General features: G+C 39.9%; 1 protein-coding gene across 4 annotated transcripts in view; it reads left to right on the top strand.

Moving 5' to 3' along the window:
* Positions 1 to 17,663, top strand: part of LARGE1 (LARGE xylosyl- and glucuronyltransferase 1) — a 272,087-nt gene that overhangs the window by 121,062 nt on the left and 133,362 nt on the right. For all 4 annotated transcript variants that reach the window (XM_041416690.1, XM_041416691.1, XM_041416689.1 and 1 more), the window contains one exon: positions 12,370 to 12,671. In XM_041416690.1, coding sequence (XP_041272624.1) covers positions 12,370 to 12,671 — 302 coding nt within the window. The remainder of the gene's footprint in view (positions 1 to 12,369; positions 12,672 to 17,663) is intronic.

Here is a 17,663-nt window from a genome sequence, read left to right on the forward strand (position 1 = left end):
AAAACAGTGCAGCACTGGGTGTATTTGTTGTGCAAGATAAAAATGAGTAACATCACCGTGCTGTATGCATGCACATATCATGCAGTGTTAGACCTATGCTTGTTTTCATCAGACACGAAGTTTTGCCTTTTGCTTACTTGAAACAGGATTATGTTTCTGGTACGCTGTCTTAACTTTTGTAACAAAATAATGATATAATAAAAAAAGTATTTTCCTCATGTATTATGGGAAACTTAGGTCATTGATAGAAATTAAATCTCTGTCTACCTGATACAGCAATCAGATACATCTGATAAAAAATAATTTCTTAGAGACTTACTGTATCTTTGTAGAAGGAGCATTTCCAATATGTTAAAGCAAAATACTTTTTAAAAGGTAAATGTTGACTAAGTTTGTGTAAAAAAGAAGTTCCATATTATTCCATATTACATGTCAATAGAGTCTGATCACCAGAAATTTGTTGTAGCCCTGGGGTAGATATTTGGCCGCACTGAAGCTAATTCTGAAACCACCGTTGGCTTCCATGAACAACTCATTGCTATTTATTACATCTTGAACTTTTGCAAGTAATGTAATTTATGTACTGTTGTTGTAGGGCTATTTCTTCTGCCATGGCTGATTTTTACATCTACTATTTTAAAATGATGTGTGTTTCATTTCTGATGTCATAGCCATGACACGTAACCTACCATCTGTATCACTGCTGACATGTTTCTTTCCTCTGCAAAGTGTGTTCGCAATTTTGCTGTATATAGTACATAATGATCTGGTATGACATTTTTCTTCATGAGGAGGACAGGAAACTAACTCCTGAGTTATTTTCTCTCTTGTCATAAGTGAAGATAAATGTCATAACACTGATCAGCCTTCATGTGTCCTGAATATGCAGTTATTTGCATTTTCCCTTCACTTTTCTTTGGGACTGAAGTGGCTAAAATGACAGTCACAACAAATGAAGTGCTGAGAATGTGTGGGGAGAAAAGAAGACTCAGTACTGAAAGATATTAATAAGTTTTGCAGTGTTACATCATCAGAGGAATAACACTAATATTTGCATGTCTAATCTTTAGATACATTTATAAAGAAGAGTAATCACTGATCTGAAAATTTCTTCTTTGCTACTTGACTTTATCTATGTGTGCTCATATCTGTTGTTGTTGGCTTGTGCTCTGTAAGATTTGAAGGTTTTTAGAGGTCTTGGTACTGCTATGGAAGAAATGCTGTGGTGCAGAATTTGGATTTTTTTACTTATTTATCCTTGAACAATCCTTGATGCTCAGTCAGTGTTCAGACAGTCTCCTTTTTCAGCAGCCTCAATCAAAATACCAGCACATGGTTCTCTGATGGCATCTCTGTGCCAAGGGAGATTAGGGATATAACAAGCTTTTGAGCAGGATTCAGCATCACCAACCAGCCTGAACTAATACTGCAGCATTTCTGTTTATGTGCTGAAAGTCTGTTTTTGAGATAGTGTGTAACACTGCTACCAGGTGACTTCCAGCAAGGCACAGAAATTTTATTATTAACTAAGTTTTAAACCATTGCTTAAATGAGAGTGGCTTTCCTACAGGCTGACCACCTGCATTGCCTTAGACTTCCCTTTTTCAACCCATCTCCCATATTTACCTAAACCCAAACTTTTGGTTTACTTTTACTTTCTATTTTTTATCATCCAATAAATAGATATTTTGCTATACTATTCATTATCGTCTGATCAAAAAATCATTTAGGTCTGTTAATAGTAAGCCTAGAATAGACTCAAACCAAAGTGATAGGGTAGTTACATGGAGACACAGGTAGTTTTGTTATAGATTCCACAAAAGTCTTCCCAATTCCTTTCCATGTTTCCTTATCCCTAAAGGGGCTGTGCCTCTGAACTCCTTGGGTATTAAGGAGATCTGGGCATGTGTTGTCAGTCATGGAATTATGAAAACATGGAGAACTGAAGAGATAAATATAATCTAGGCATGGTGTGAGTTTATCTGTGTTCTTGACACTGCAGTTAATCAGGGGAGCAACGCCATTACTGGTGACCAAGTATCACATTCAGGAAATGAAATTCTGATCTGCAGGAAGCAGTATGAGAAAAAGCTTAACAGAGACTCACATAATGATGCTGAATTTTCCACCGCATCTGGAGGTCACTGGGAGCTAATGGATCAAATCTAGAGTTACTGTGTGTCTTTTAAGGTGACCAGGCTACTTTGTCACAGACCAGTTGTTGCATGTTTTTTAGGTTGTAAGGAAGTTAAGGTAAATGTTTAGAGGAATGTGCAAAACTGTCTTTTGTATTATTCTTGTTCTGGTTGAAATGAATTTTTCCCTCTTGTGCAGGGTTAGGAATGTTTTCCACTGCAGCTTGTAGATGCCAGTGTGCAAGTGCATTTCTTCTGAATGGTTGGCCTGATGAGGGTGAGGAAGGATATGCAAAGCAGACTCTCTTGCCCAGGTTCCCCAAATCCAAGAGCTGTACAATCAGGAAATGCATTATAGCATCCATTGTTGCTTCAACAGGGAAAGTGTGCTTTACATATGCAAATACTGCTCAGAAGTTTAACTTAATAATTATCAGCTGGAGCCTCTATTGATGAGCAGCTGAGGCTAATCACCAGCAGCAGAATTGGAATTAACAACTACTAGGCTTGCATTGAGCATGCTTGTCTCTAGCTTGTGGTTACTGTGGGAATTGTAGAAACATAGATATATATATTTTCTAAGCTTATATGTACTTATTTCTTGTACTTTCTGTCCTCTTAAAAAACACTGTAAAATGATGTATTTTAAGCTTTTCCCTTTCCTGTCTCTCCCAGAGTTTATTACTGAGCAGGAGCCAACACAGAATAGCTCCAGTCTTTTACATCCCATGCCATGAATGATAGTCACAGTACTGTGTACAGCTGCAGTGACACATTTGGGCAAATGCTTTACCTCAGAGAGTTGTAATGGCTGCCTGCTGCTGATTATACATTCTGCTACATTGGGGCCAGTAGTCACCTTAACACAAAGCTCACACCTGAACAGAGAATACCTGGGTGTAAGATATCCAAATGGTTAATGAAAAAAGAGATTCTGCTTCTCCATAGGAAATTTTCAGATTAACAAATCCCATTGTTTTCCCTCCTACTCCTGCTGTACACCAGGGAAATTCAGCTGGCTACAAATACTTACCCTGCAGATATCATTCATATGCCTTTTCCTAAGTGTGCTTTATTATTCACATCACACTCCTCCAGGCCCTCCACAGCTTCCCTTCTAATTATTCCCTGCTTGCCCATTCCTATGAATAACCAGTGGCATTCACCCACATTGTGCCATTTAAGGCGTTTAGTAGTCCATCCTACTATGAATTGGATTTCTCATTTTCCAGGAGGTGCCACAATTTATTTAAATTCATCCAGATTGAAACTCTAAAGGTTTATAATTGAGTTGCAGAAGGTTTCAGCTTCAGGGAAACAACCAGGCAGTGGTTGTCTTCGAGGTGGTAGAGGGGAATGCTTCAGGGCAGAGGCAATTGGTCTGGCTCAGACCAGCTTAAGCTGAGTTGGATGTGTTGCACTGCAGGAGGTGAGAAGCTCTGTGTGACCCTGTGGGTCAGCTTAAGCTGTGGGAATGGTAACCTCTAACTGAATGAGGATTTATGTCCGTAAGTGACCTAAAAGAGCTCATTTATTTGTACCCCATGTGTATGCTGCTAATTGTGATGAGGTTGTTTATGGCAAAAAGTCGCTGCTAAGGGATAGCTTAGTTGTTGCTTTTGTAGAGAAGTGTGTTTGCCAAAAACCTTACAGGCAACACCTCAGGGCCTGGTGGAGTGGTCAGAGGACAGAAGGGGTATTGACCCTCTCTTCCTGTCACAGGGTGCTCTGCAGTGTGCTTGGAGTCTTGTTCCAGGGGATTTCCCTGCAATATGCCTTCAACCGGGTCCACACGTGTGAGTCTTTCTGGCTGTCACATTGGCAGTCTTGACCTGCCTGCAAAGCTTTTGAGCAGAAAGAGAATACCCCTCTACCTTTGGGGAGATGGAGCTTCCTTTTCTGCTCTTTCTCCCCCGCTTCCCAACTGCTAAAGAAGTGGTTTGCCAAAAAAATCAACTTCTTTACAGAATGGGACTTGGAGAAAATAACAATTTGTCAAGAGCACAGATGGCTTATTTAGAATCTAATAGGTATTAAGACATTATTTTCCCCAGGCTTTACTCCTGATATTGATAATGTGTTATCTTTGCCAAGTTCCCCTCTTGATAACATGTTATCTTTGTCAAGCCAAGTCCCTGATAAAATCTTATTTTCCCTCAGTGCTCACTCTGATAATATATTATTTTCTTACATCTCTGCTGCCAGTGGAAAGGAGGGAAATGTTATTTTTAGTCCTCTTCTTTAAGAGGCATATATATTGCCAAGGCAATGCAAACTAGGGAAAGAAAGAATGAGAAGAATTAACAAAAAAAAAAAGTTACTTTATTCTAGACAAGGAAATGAGCAAATATTTTAAGACTTATGGGTCCTTGTTTTGAATATGCTAATAAGCCAACATTCATAACTAGCTAATGAGCCTATATTTCTTTTGAAAAAACAAACTATTTTTAAAAAGTTACATCTGTTTCCAAGAAGGATGTTTATGTTTAGATTTTCTTTCCCTATTTCTTCCTGCATTCAGTTGCTTCTTGCTTTTCCTTACTTGATATATTTTACTCTTTACCATCCCTATTAGAGAATCCCTATTGGAATTGCATTTGCTCATCCAGCACATAAACTGTGTTTTATGTTCTGCAGCACGATGCCATCATTGATGGTACAACCACAAACCCTTTCTGAAACGCAACCCCTTCCCCATTTTGCATGCAGAGGAAATGCAGCAATGCAGAGAAAGTGGTTCTTGAACCACTCCATTTAGTTAAGAGACTGGAAGTCATGTCATGAACAATGCAGGAGACAACTTTGTAATTTATGAAGTCAAATTTGCCCTGAGGAATTGTTTCTGTCTCTACCACCAAGTTCATTATATGGTGTTCATATAACAAGGATATTGCAAGTGGCTGCTAATCCACATTTCCTGGATTTCCAACTTGCAGACTTGCACATTACAGAATTGCTAAGCTTATACCTGTTGCATATGTATCTGTCCTCTGAAAAATTGGAGTGCAGAACAGGTGATTATTTGTTGAAAAACTGTATCAGACCCATGTCAGCTGTGCATCAGAAAATGGTATTTTCTTTGAGTGCTAGGGACTCCACAACTTGTTGCTTGACTATAAAAGAGGGTACCTTTCCTTTAAAAAAACTTTAAAAATACATCACTGATCCCTGTGTTGTGTTAAGATGGATAGTAATGAACACCATAGGCCACTGAGGGAATAAATAAGCATTTTTTTCGTAACAGGATATGTATGTGTGGTCACAAACAGAACGATGAGCTGAAACAACCTGCTAAATAGCTGTGATCACCATCCATCCTATGCACACAGTGATGCTGATATTCTTTGGAAATAAAGTGGTGATCATGCAGTTAGTGATCCTGTCAGCAGACACAAGGGAATGACAGCAAAGATTGAACAGAAGACCATCATTGTCACATTTCCAAACTTTTAAGTGTTTGACTTCAGTGGATGCTTGACCCTGACTGGACACCAAGTACCCACCAAAGCTGCTCTATCATTTTCCCTCTTCAGCTTCACAGGGAGAGAAAATATAATGAAGAGCTCATGGGTCAAGACAAGAACAGAAAGAGGTTAGTCACCAATTACTGTCACAGGCAAAACAGACTCAACTCAGGAAAATTAATTTTATTTATTACCAATCAAATGAGAGTAGGGTAATGAGAAATAAAACTCAATCTAAGAAACCCACTTCATTTTCCACCTTCTTCCCAAATTAAATTTACTCCTGATTTTCTCTCCCTTTTTCCTTGTCATGGTGCAGGAAAACAGGGAATGGGGCTTATGGTCAGTTCATCACATGTGGTCTCCTTGCTCCTCACACTCTTCCCCTACTTCTGTGTGGAGTCCCTCCCATGGAAGATAGGCCTCCACAAAGTTCTTCCAAGAGAGTCCTTACTGTTGGCTGCAGTTGTTCATAAATTGCTGCAGCATGTGTCCCTCCCATGGGGTTCAGTCCTTCAGGAACACACTGCTCCTGGGTGACACCCCGGCACAGGTCACAAATCCCACCAGCATGCGTGCTCCAGGGTGGGCTTCCCCACAGAGTTACAGCCTCCCTTGGGCACCCGCTTGCTCTGGCATACGCTCCTCCACATGGACTCCATGGACTGCAGTGGCACATCTGCCTCACCACGGTCCTCCCACAGCTGCAGGGAAATCTTAGCTCTGGTACTTAGAGCACCTCCCTTCTGCACTGACCTTGGTACCTGCAAAGTTCTTCCTATCCTTAGTCTCACTCCTCTCTGGCCACAATTGCTTCTCTGTAGTAACTTACGCCTTCTTTGTGGTCACCCTATAGGCAACCATTGCGATGGGCTCAGCCTTGGCCAGCAGCAGGTCCAGGTTGGAGCCATTTGGCTTTGGCGCTCTAGGACATGGGGAACGCTTCCAGGAGCTTCACCCAGAAGCCACCCCTGGAGCCCCTCTGCTGCCAAAACTGGCCAAGAAAAGTCAATGCACTTGGCAAGTCTGGTGTTCTGTGGGTGAAGGTTTTTTTGTGGATGATATGTTTAATTTCTGAATCCACTGCTTGTAGAGGGCTATTTTGTTCAAGGAAAAGACACCAAGAAAGTAATTTCCCTGTATATGAATAGCAGGCAATAATGTGATTCTTTAAGTAAGGCTGACCTTCAGTGGAATTGAATAGTTCAGGATTGGGTTCAATAAACCATGTTAATGTGTTCTTAAGTACCCATAACAGCAGTGGAATTGAACACAAATTTAGTACTTCAAGAATGTGCTGGAGTTCTTAAGTGCAATTAGTATTGACTTAGTCCAAGCCTGATGGTTGATTGGCATCTCCAGTGCAAACAGCCACTCCTAACTAAATAACATGTAACTTAACACGTGTGTTGTCCATGCCAAATCCTGAGAAGGACTTAATAGTGATGGGGAGAAGTTCTTCTGTTGGAGCTGAGGAAACTTGTTTGGACTGTATGAAAAGGCTTGGTTGTTAATTCTTGTGCTGTCTCTGTCAAGTGAATGTCAGCCTTCAGTGCACTTACTGTGACAACTTTTCAGTGTTACAAGTTTCTGCCTCTGACACGTGAAAAGCATGAACTTTTAATTGTCTCATATCATGTTAGGATGAAGTTCTGTACTCACAGGCCTTAACTAAATTGCTTGGACTATGTTTCACTGTTAAAATGGTTGTTCAGGCAAGGTTTTCTACTTCCAGCTGAGATCACACTGCAGTGTTTCACAAGAAGTTGTTGGAGAAAAAAATTGGTAAGTGTGAGACTAGGCACTTTGGAATGCCTTAGCACCTACTCATGGAGGCACGTATCTGAAGTACCAAAATGTCAGCAGAAAGAACTTCATTCATAGTTACCTGGATGGCCAGGACCTACCAGAGCAGCCAGCTGAGCAGAAGTGCATGGACTACTAAGGTGTCGCGTGGTTAAAGCTGAGCTAGAACTCCAGAACAGAAGGGATAGTTTGTCTGCTTACACTAGGCTTTTATGTCTCTGTAGTCCTGACTGCAGTCTTACTTTTCTTTTCTCTTAGCACAATGGTCTTGATATGGGAAAAAAATAATTGTGCAATGTACTTGAAATGATTTTGAGGCCTTATCAGGGTAATATCAGTAATGAGCATAGTGCCTGCTATATCATTTCTTTCTGCAAAATACTGGTTTTTGGTTAAAATTCTTATGCTCCTAGTCTTCAGAGTGGGCAGAGATAATGTGAATTTTCAAATGTTGACAAATGTGAAATGTAGGCATATCTTGTATCTGTAGTCAGACTGAAACACTGTCTCTGGGCAGCATAACTTCCTCTTACCTAAGAAGCAGCCTAGAGTTCACTGCCATTAGTTAGTTCATTTTAAAGGCATTGTATGCTATTAGGCAGGGGATGAGTAATGGCTGAAACATATAGAAACCTTAGACCTTGTCAAGATGCCAAAACACAAGCAGTTTGTGTTTTCCAGTAAACAAAATGTAAAAAGTTTTTTAAAACCCTCCCAAAACATGCTCCATAATTTTATGGGCCTCAGTTCCTAACACAATTTTAAGTGTTTTAGTTCAGATCAGGGTTGTCTGGAAAACTTAGGATGCCTGCTTCTGCACTTTTCTTCTCTGAATCTGAGAAAATTTTACTTTTCCTGCACTCTGCTTCTTTATCCCTTACCCAGTTAACCCTTGGATAAATGTTCTTTTTTCTCTGTGGCTCTTTCTTCTGCAACTTCCCAATGCCCCTGGGTCCTTTTCAGGACTATCACCTCTCCCAAGTCTGGTAACTACAAAACAAGGAACTTGTCTTTAATGCCTATCCTTTAAGTTCTGTATGTAAGAAGGAAAATGCCACTGGTTCAGTCCTTCTCCTTTCAAATGAATTATGCTGTGTTGCTTTCTGATTGCTTTATTTTGTCCAGTGTCCTAAGCATTCTGCTTAAATAAGTATTAATGAAATCCTTAAATTCAAGTGATTTTGTATATGCAGAAACGTTCAATAATCCATAGAATTCATAACTTACATATTGTCAAGTTTTCTGAATTGTTGGACCTAGTGTGATGATAAGTCACTGACTGCTGTCAACCCTGAAATAATTATTCAGCTTTGTGTTTGCGTTTTGTTTTGTGGACAGTGGAATTTTACAGGTCTTTGTAAGTACAGTTGCATTAGCTCAAGTCTGAAGTAAAAGGCTTGACAAAGAAAATAAAAATTAAATCTGAAACTGGAAAAGTTTAAAAATAGAGCAATAACCCCAAATGAAGAATAAAAAATAATAGCTTTATTATTATTTATTACACCATTCAAAAGTGCACTACTTGCTTCAGAGCACAGTAATGTTCCTTGTAGTGCTGTCTGGGACATCTTCAGTCCCAAAGTCACACAGACCTCGTTATGTGTTATTTTATTTTGATTTAGATTAGATAAAAAGTGCCGAGACACCAGCTCAGAGCATTCTGCCACTTACTATAAACTATAAAATTCCAGTGCAGTGCAATCAGTTTAACTCTTCTACCAAGCAACACACACAATCAAACATTAATCCACTTACTCCTTCAGAGGTGAGATGAAACACACAGAACTAAATTGAATAGTCTTGCCACCTGACTTGCCAGCCTCAGATATGCAAACAATATGAGTTCTGCAATCTCTGAATTTATTAAAAATATTACTTTATTTCTGAGGATTAAGATCAAACTCTGTTCACTTTTGGTTTTATAATTTTATTTCATATGGGTCCTGGAATTGTCACATCATCATTTGCAGCAGAGAGCTGGGATGTGAAAATATACCAAGTACATGATACACCTGAGAATAGTGAGCAGCATTAGTGACAAAACATGACTTGTCCAGCTGTATGAACTCTAAAGAGATCATTCCAGAAAATATCTTGGACTTAGCAATTTATAATAAAACATAGATAATTTCTGTAGTAAATCAGTGCATTTCAACTAGTTGTACATTTCAGATGAAGAGCCTAGCTAGTTGTTTAATTCCTGAGAGGATTTCCTTGCTCCTTTTACATACCAGCAGAAATACTTGCTACTGAGAGAACAGTAGTGGAGTTACTGGCATTTAAAGCTGAGGTTGCATAAACACTGGGCTGGTCTCACTAGCTGCTGCAACTTCAGTCTTAGGCAGTGAGGTGATATTTTCTTTCAGTCCTTTTCTCAGACTATGTTTTTTCTTCTAAATACTGTGTAGAAACAAAGTTGAAGAAAAGTAGAACTTCGTAGAACAAAAGTTGAAGTTTTCTGATGAGTATATCTACAATTGTTCAGATGTTCATAAATGGTATCCTTTTCTAAAAGATAAGAAAAGCTTTTAAAGTCTTAATTTTGGAAAAGCAGCATTTATGATCTATTGATTTATGTCCATAGAATAGGTAAAGATATGTTTTTTTTTTTTTTTTTTCTATATTTTGAAATTTTTATGAATGTTGTTCTGAGATTCACTTCCCTATCTTTCTGCATTTTCTGGTAATTATTTGAAGCTAACAGAATTCAGTGACAAAGACAGGAAGCAATGAGTTAACATCTGTGTCTGTTGGATATTCACCAAGTGAGGAGTTAAGACAGCCAGTGAAGTCGTTGGCTGGATTTGCAGTGTAATTGTGTATCTGTATCAACCAACAGGTTGGTTGTCTGTGGGTGAGCAAAGGTGCTGTTTTTCTTTTTATTTGCCCAGTAATGAGTCCAGTAATGGGATTCAATAGAATCACAGCCAAATGAATCTTAGTTTTCTTAACTTGAGTATCAGCAGCTGAGGAATAACACAACTTCAGTTCCAGACCCCCCAAGCTTGGTGGAGAAAGATAACTCAGTATTCTATTGCATGTCTAATTGTAGCGTGGCTCTGTCCTTTATGCTGACATTTCTCTGTTGCTGCACCCATTATTTTCAGGCTTATCAAATATCTCATTAAATTTTTAATAACTGTTTGCTGGAGCATTCAAGTTTCAAGATGTCAGTGGCCAAACTCCAGAATTTGTCTTGAAACATTTTTCAGTCTCAGATTTATCCATATCTTTTGCTAATGGTAAATTAATAAATTACAATTTTTTTGTAGAAGATAGCCTGCAAGAAATGCAGGATATGCTATCCAAATGATGATAAAAATCAAGATTATGATTTATATACATAACAGGAAGTGTGTGTACCTGTATAACTCAACAATGTAAATTTGAATTGAGGATTTGGTTTCCATAGCAGTTTTTTTCATTAAGTTGGTTTAGAGGACTGCTCATCATTCATGTAAATGTGAAACAATGAAAAAGAACACACAATGAACAGGTCTTTATAGCAGGGAGATAGTTTTGAGTCGGTAGGTAAAAAATGTACTTGTTAGGAAGAATGTCTAAACAATAACTGCATGGTTTCCATTTTATCAACCACTCAGGCTGTTACGTGTTTGATAAAACCAGTGGGACTCTCTGTGCTGGAAAAATCATTAAATATCAAGCATGTCCCTGTAGTTGGCACTGATGAGATCACACCTTGAATCCTGCGTTCAGTTCTGGATATTGAGGTGCTGGAGCATATCCAGAGAAGGGCTGTGTAGCTGAGGAAGGGTCTGGAGCACAAGTCCCAGGAGGAGAAACTGAGGGAGCTGGAGCGGTTTACCCTGGAGAAATGGAGATCAGGGGAGACCTTGTTATTCTCTAAAACTGCCTTAAAGGAGAGTGTAGCCAGGTGAGGGTTGTCCTCTTCTTATAGACAAGTGACAGGATGAGATTAAATTACTTCAAGTTGTGCCAAGATTTTGTTGAATATTACAAAAAAATGACCTAATGGTGAAGATGATGAGGCATTGGAATAGACTGTTCAGGCCAATGGAAAAATTACAATCCCTGGAAGTGTTCAAAAAACATGGATATGAACATGGATGTGGTTTAATGGTGAACATGTTGGTGCTGAATTAACAGTTGGACTCAATGACTTTAGTGGGTTTTTTTCAACCTTACAGTTCTGTAATTCTGTGATTTAATACATGCAAGTAGAAAGTCACATCAGAGAAATACTTTATATAAGATACTCACGTATCATCACTGCAAAGGAATTTCTTGCTAATTATGACACTGTGGATAACTCTCACTGTCTTTCGCTTTGCTTCAGTTTGATTTTCATTGAACAATTTTGAGACCCTTTAGCTGAAGGTGTTGAATTGAACCTTTTTACTTTTTTTCAAAATTCTTCTGAGTCTTTTTAAGCCAAATTACTTTCCAGAGCTTGGTCCACATGCATATGGAACATTTCTGTCCTGAACCTCTTATTTTTCAGCAAGCACATAATACTATGTTGCTGAATAAAACCCATCTGTTCCACACATGTGAATCAGCTGGGGCTACTGTTTGGTACAAAATGGTTGCCAAAATGCTGTCATTTGACTGTGGAGGAAGTGAGAATAGGAAAATTATTTCATCTTGCGTACATTTCTAAAATATATTTAACTGTATATTGTCTTCGAATTAAATCCTAATGTTCTTGACTGTCTTCCCAGACTAGAGACTGGCAGGCAGCCCTATAAGAACAAAGAAACACATGCTTATCTTTTGGTGTGGTTTGAAAATTAGTAGGACCTGTAGCTCGTAGAATTCAGCGTTTGTCCAAGTTTACCGTGCACTTAAGCATGGCTTGGGAGTGCCAAGTCTGCATAAAACATGTCTGTATTTGAAGCGCATCTCTGCCTCACAACACCAACATTAAAGGAAGATGCAGCTGGTGTGTTCTGACAGAAGTGCTCTGTTTCCTTGTGGTGCAGATGGGAAGCCGGTGTCGCTGTCCCCGCTGGAGTCGCAGCCCCACAGCCCTCGGTACACGGTGTCGAGCCAGCGGGAGCGCGAGAGCCTGGAGGTGCGCGTGCGGGAGGTGGAGGAGGAGAACCGCGTGCTGCGCAAGCAGCTCAGCCTGGCGCAGAGCCGCGGCCCCGCGCACCACCGCGGCAACCGCTCCAAAACGTACTCCATGGAAGAGGGCACGGGCGACAGCGAGAGCCTGCGCGCCGGCATCGTGGCGGGCAACAGCTCCGAGTGCGGCCAGCAGCCCGTGGTGGAGAAGTGTGAGGTAAATACATCAAAGGAACGTGCCAGAAACAAAGCTTGATTGATGTGGTCCTTTAAGGACATTGCAGATCCCCATTTCTTTCCTCTGAAACCTTTTCCTCCAAAACCAGCCTCTTAAAGGTCTGCTGCGTGCAACTCCTCAGATAATACTTTATTTTTCTTTTTAAAAAAACCTTTAACACATTTGTCATCGGAATATCTTCTGAGTTATTATTTCTTCACAGCTTAATGTCTTTTTCATGCATGTGTTCCCAAACCTGATCTAAAAATCAAAGCCTTGCTTCTAGCTGACTTCACTACAGCTCTGCAGATACAGAACTGTGGTGAACTGACCTCGTGTATTTTAAAGAATAATGACTCCAGAGTGCTTAGAAAAGCCTTATTTCTTTGTTTCTGTGCCTATATTGAAACAGTTCAGGGTTCATGATTAATTAAATCATGGCTCATGGAGCCAGCCTGTGCTTTTGACTCACTTTGAGGAGTGTATCTGGATGTTGCTGTGGGAGCAGGTGCTTTGTGTGAGCCGTGCACTAGCGGTGTGCTTGGCTGCAGGGAACAGGCGATCTGCTTCTGAGACAGTTTTGGTGCGGTTGGTTTGGTTTTCCCCATTTTATGTCAGTACTTCTGTGGATGTCATCCAGATACTTAGTTGTGAGATGTCTGAATGATGGCAGATCCAAATATGGATAGATCCAAAACAGTCTCGCTTAAAGGCCTTGTGCCAATCCCAGCTGATAAAGTTATCAAAAAATAACTTCCTCCATTTATTTCTACAAAGAGTGTAATACCATATCACCTTTTATCTTGCTTGCTGCCACTTGGATGATAAAAGTTGAAAGAAAGTTAGTGCGAGAGGAAAAAGAAATCCTAACTATCTCTTCATATAAATTCTATTCAATGAGAAAATATCAAATACAGTTTGAAAATGAACTACTGCTTTCCAGTTGGATATCTTTGTCCAGCAATGTAGAAAAAAGGAAGCAACATTATTGTAAGGAAAGGGAAAAGGAAGTTTTTGTTTTTCATTTTCCCTCCTCCAGATAATGAGGGCCTGATTTTCCTCAGTGTGAGATTTTTGGCATTTCTTTTAATCATGCCATCCATCAGCAAACCTCACGTTTCCTTTATTTTTATATTAAGGAGTGATGAGCTGAATCTCAGTTCTTGGTTTTTCAATGTACCTACCAATCTAGGACACAAAAATAGCTTAGAGTAGGGATAGTTTAAGTAGCCTTACAGTTTATAATGTGTTTCGCCAATGAGTTTGCTTGCTCAGTGGGGTTTAGCACTGCTGGAGGCAATGCTTGTATAAAATATGAAATCTCAGATTATTTGCCATCCCCCTATTTCACTGCACGCTATTTTGATCTCAGAATAACTTACTCTTCTCTTAAGTAATTCACTCAGTAACTCAGCTACAGCAATGGAAGTTAAAATGAAACTTCCCTATTACCAGATTTGCCAAGGGTCTCATCATTTATCCTGTTAGTGTAGATTCTCATCCTGTGTTTATGTGAGGGGCATCTTGGTGTCTTTCATTCTCTGGTTCTTTTCTGTTTCAGATGTGTAAACGAAGTTTTTTTTGCTTCTGACCCTGGAATATATCACAGCAAGAGCTGACAAATTGGATAGTGAGAAACAAGGGCTCTTAAGAAGACTCTTGCTCTGGTGGAGACTAAGAGTGCCAGGAATGGGTTGTTCATTACATTGAGTCTGTTCTTAAAGATTTACTGGTGATAACATTTCACAGTCTAATTTGGGATGGTCTTTAATGATGATTAAAACATTTGAAAATGCAGTTAAAATGAATGAACATTAAATCTCTGATAAAGCATCATCTATGTGATATTAATTGTGATCTATATCAAATAGTTGTGGGTTTGTTGCATTCCAGCCACAGCTTCCTACTCTTGCATCAAAGGAGAGCTCTTCTGATACTTTAAAATGGACCAGCATTATACTGCAAGAAAAAAATCAGACACCCAGACAAGGGGCTTCTCCCTTGAGTGAGCAGATGCCTATCATGCCTTCCCAGTAGTAGACCATTTGAACACCAGCCTTGGAAATATAAGTAAGCATAGTCCTTACACAGGTGTCAGCGCTAACAACAGGCTTCAGAAGGAGAGCATAATGCCGGTTAACAAAATTGTATGCATTTTTCTTAGTGTTATCCCACTATCCTTCCAGCTTGTGCCTCCCTAAAGTGAGCATTTACTTGAATTAAGTATGTATTTATAAATATTTTTGAATGAGATTATGTATTAGGAAATTGATAATTAGCAGTATAGCATTTAGTGGCTTAGCAAGATACTTAACATTTGAAGCATTTTTAGAGGCGTATTTGTATTGTTCCTGTTCTCAACAGTGTTGTTCAGTAGGGTTAAGTGTGTAGTGCTCCACGGCCATCAAGAATAGATCCTCACCAACATCAGCAGTGTAACACATGTAAAGCAGATGTTGTCTGCCACTGGGGAAAAAAAAAAAAACAAACCTTGAAACAAACATTGTATTCTTAATCACATTCAATAATTATTTATGAAGGATTAAATATCTACAATGGAAAGCCTACTGGAAAATTACTGAGGTATGAAACGTCTTACCAAAGATTATTTTTAACTATAATAACTAATACAGGTTTTTAAAACTCATTATTTCATCATTCCAAAAAGTAACCCAAGGAAGAAAAATTGCCATGTGTGCTCATCTAGGCACTGTATACTCCTCATCAGTATGGATCTGGGACCCAGTTCTTTGTGTGGTTTTGGATATTTTCTTCAGATTAATATTATCCCAGAACATGAAATACTGCATTTAGAAACAGGTTTTTCCTGGTGTGTAGTGGCCGAGGTAAGAGTTTTGGGCTACGTTAGCATGCAGCTTGGGTATGACTTTAACTCCCTTTCTTAAAGAAGCTTAGCTTCCTTAAGTGCCTTGAAGCACCTACACCTGAGTGCTTCCTAAACTATTTACAATTAAAAATAGTTCAGTTGGTGTCCCTGATCCTCAGCCTTTAGGGAGAATGTTGTGATGAACTTCCACAGTGTTTTGATTACCTCTTCATATCTCTGTGTGTAAACACAGGAAGAATTAATTGACTCTGTATCATCAGGCGTGCAGTGAGTTACATTATCCAAAAGCATCTCCAGTGAATGACCCGAGTCCAAACTCCTGCAGCAAGTGGTGAACACATGCATCACTCACTTTGAAAAGAGCATTGTAGGAGGATGGACACTTTGAATGCTCACATTGGTCCTGCAGCGCTTCAGCATATCCAGGCTAGAGTGTGATTAGTATTATCTAAAACGATCATGGAATGCCAGCAGTAAAGGGGCCAGTGCAGAGCCTTGTGTGAGAAGTCTGGTGGGACATTGAGCCAAACAGGCAGGCTTACACTTGTAGTGGAAGTTAGAGCATTCTTTGGTCATGTGGCTTTAGTCCTTGGTGTTAGCTACAGTCATTGAGTGTGGAGGTTGTGGGGATCACAGTGGCCAGTTCTGTTGGGATGGGGGGTACAATCTTCCAGCCACCTGCAGATGGATAAAAGGAGTTTGGGAGAGGTGTCAATTTGCAAAATCTGAGAGGTGATGCTTACAGTAGTATGCTCAGGAGGGTGCAAGTTCTTTCAAGAGCTTATTCCAGCCATATCTTTCCAGAATCTGGGTACAGCCAGCTGCTCTCAATCCAAACATGCATTTGGAACAGGAGTGGAGAAAACTGGAAATAATGTTTTTCCCCTTGGGATGCAAACATCTGCAGACAGTTCAGGTTGATAACTTCATTTGGCTTATCTGTTTTTCTATTGATGTTTAACAGTTAAACAATGAGAGAGAGGAAAGTTGATCAGGGAAAGGAGAGGAATAGACTGAGCCTTGAAGCATGCTGCAGGAAAAAACTTGGAAAGAAAAGGTCTTGATTTCTGTTCTCTTTCAGGATTATTGGTCTTTTGTTTAACTGATTGCAGGCAGGAATAGAAGCGATATGTAGTATCGAACACCACAGAGAGGCTGAGCAGAAGGTACATGGATGCCTGTGTCTCTGAGCTGGAAGAGAGCATTCAGAAGGGTAGTAAGTGCTGCTCTCGCTGTGTCCTGGCTGAAGCAGCATCCAAGGCAACAGCAGCTGCTAGAAGACGGCGAGGAATGCATGCTTTCAATTCTGAAACAAACTGATTTAGTAAAAGGAGAACATGTGGGCACAAACTTGACAGAATAAACTGATTTGGAGGGCAGTTGTAAGGTAGAGAGGGTGGCTTTGAGGAGAGGTTTTCTGGCAAGCGTAGGTGGTATAAAACAATACTGACAGTATATGACAGTGCTATTCTGTGGAAACCCCTAAAATGTTTGTTTCTGGTCTAGTGCCTTCAGGTGAAATGTTTAAAGCAAGGGTGAAACTGTTCTTGGTTAATTTGATTTTAATTGGCACTGAGGGGAAGGATCTTAGGTCTTCCACAAGCCTGGGAGGGGGACCAGGTGACAATGAGAGAGGAGGCAGTACACGTAGGATCAGGAATCAGTGCACCCACAGCAACCCGTGCTGATAAGTACAATACCGACTCCTGCTGTAATAAAAATCATTAATAACCAGTCTCTGCTCTCCCCTCTTATCATGAGAAACACAATTGATTTTTGCCAAGTGTTGAGCATGCTCGGCTCCCATTGACTTTAACATAAATTTAAAGTGCTAATACCTCACAGAGCTGTTGCCAAATGTACTGCAATATCTTTTCTTTCTCACACCTCTCTGGACAGACAGTTGTCTTATTAATTCAAGCCCTCTAAAAACATCAGATCTTAAATATGCCTGAGCTTGTGAAGCACAGCAGGGCTGAAGGCAGCTGTGATGTTCATGTGGATGTTCTATGGTGACACAGCCACTTGGCACTTGTATGATTCAAATTGTGCCTCGTACCAGGTGATCTTAATGGATGGGGCTGTGGGCTCATCAGATGTGCCCAACACATGGCACTTCTTGTGTAAATGTGCTTCTGTTACAA

This window comes from Onychostruthus taczanowskii, unplaced genomic scaffold (assembly GCF_017590055.1).
Source record: "Onychostruthus taczanowskii isolate IOZ18803 unplaced genomic scaffold, ASM1759005v1 scaffold53, whole genome shotgun sequence".
Classification (NCBI taxonomy): Eukaryota; Metazoa; Chordata; class Aves; order Passeriformes; family Passeridae; genus Onychostruthus; species Onychostruthus taczanowskii.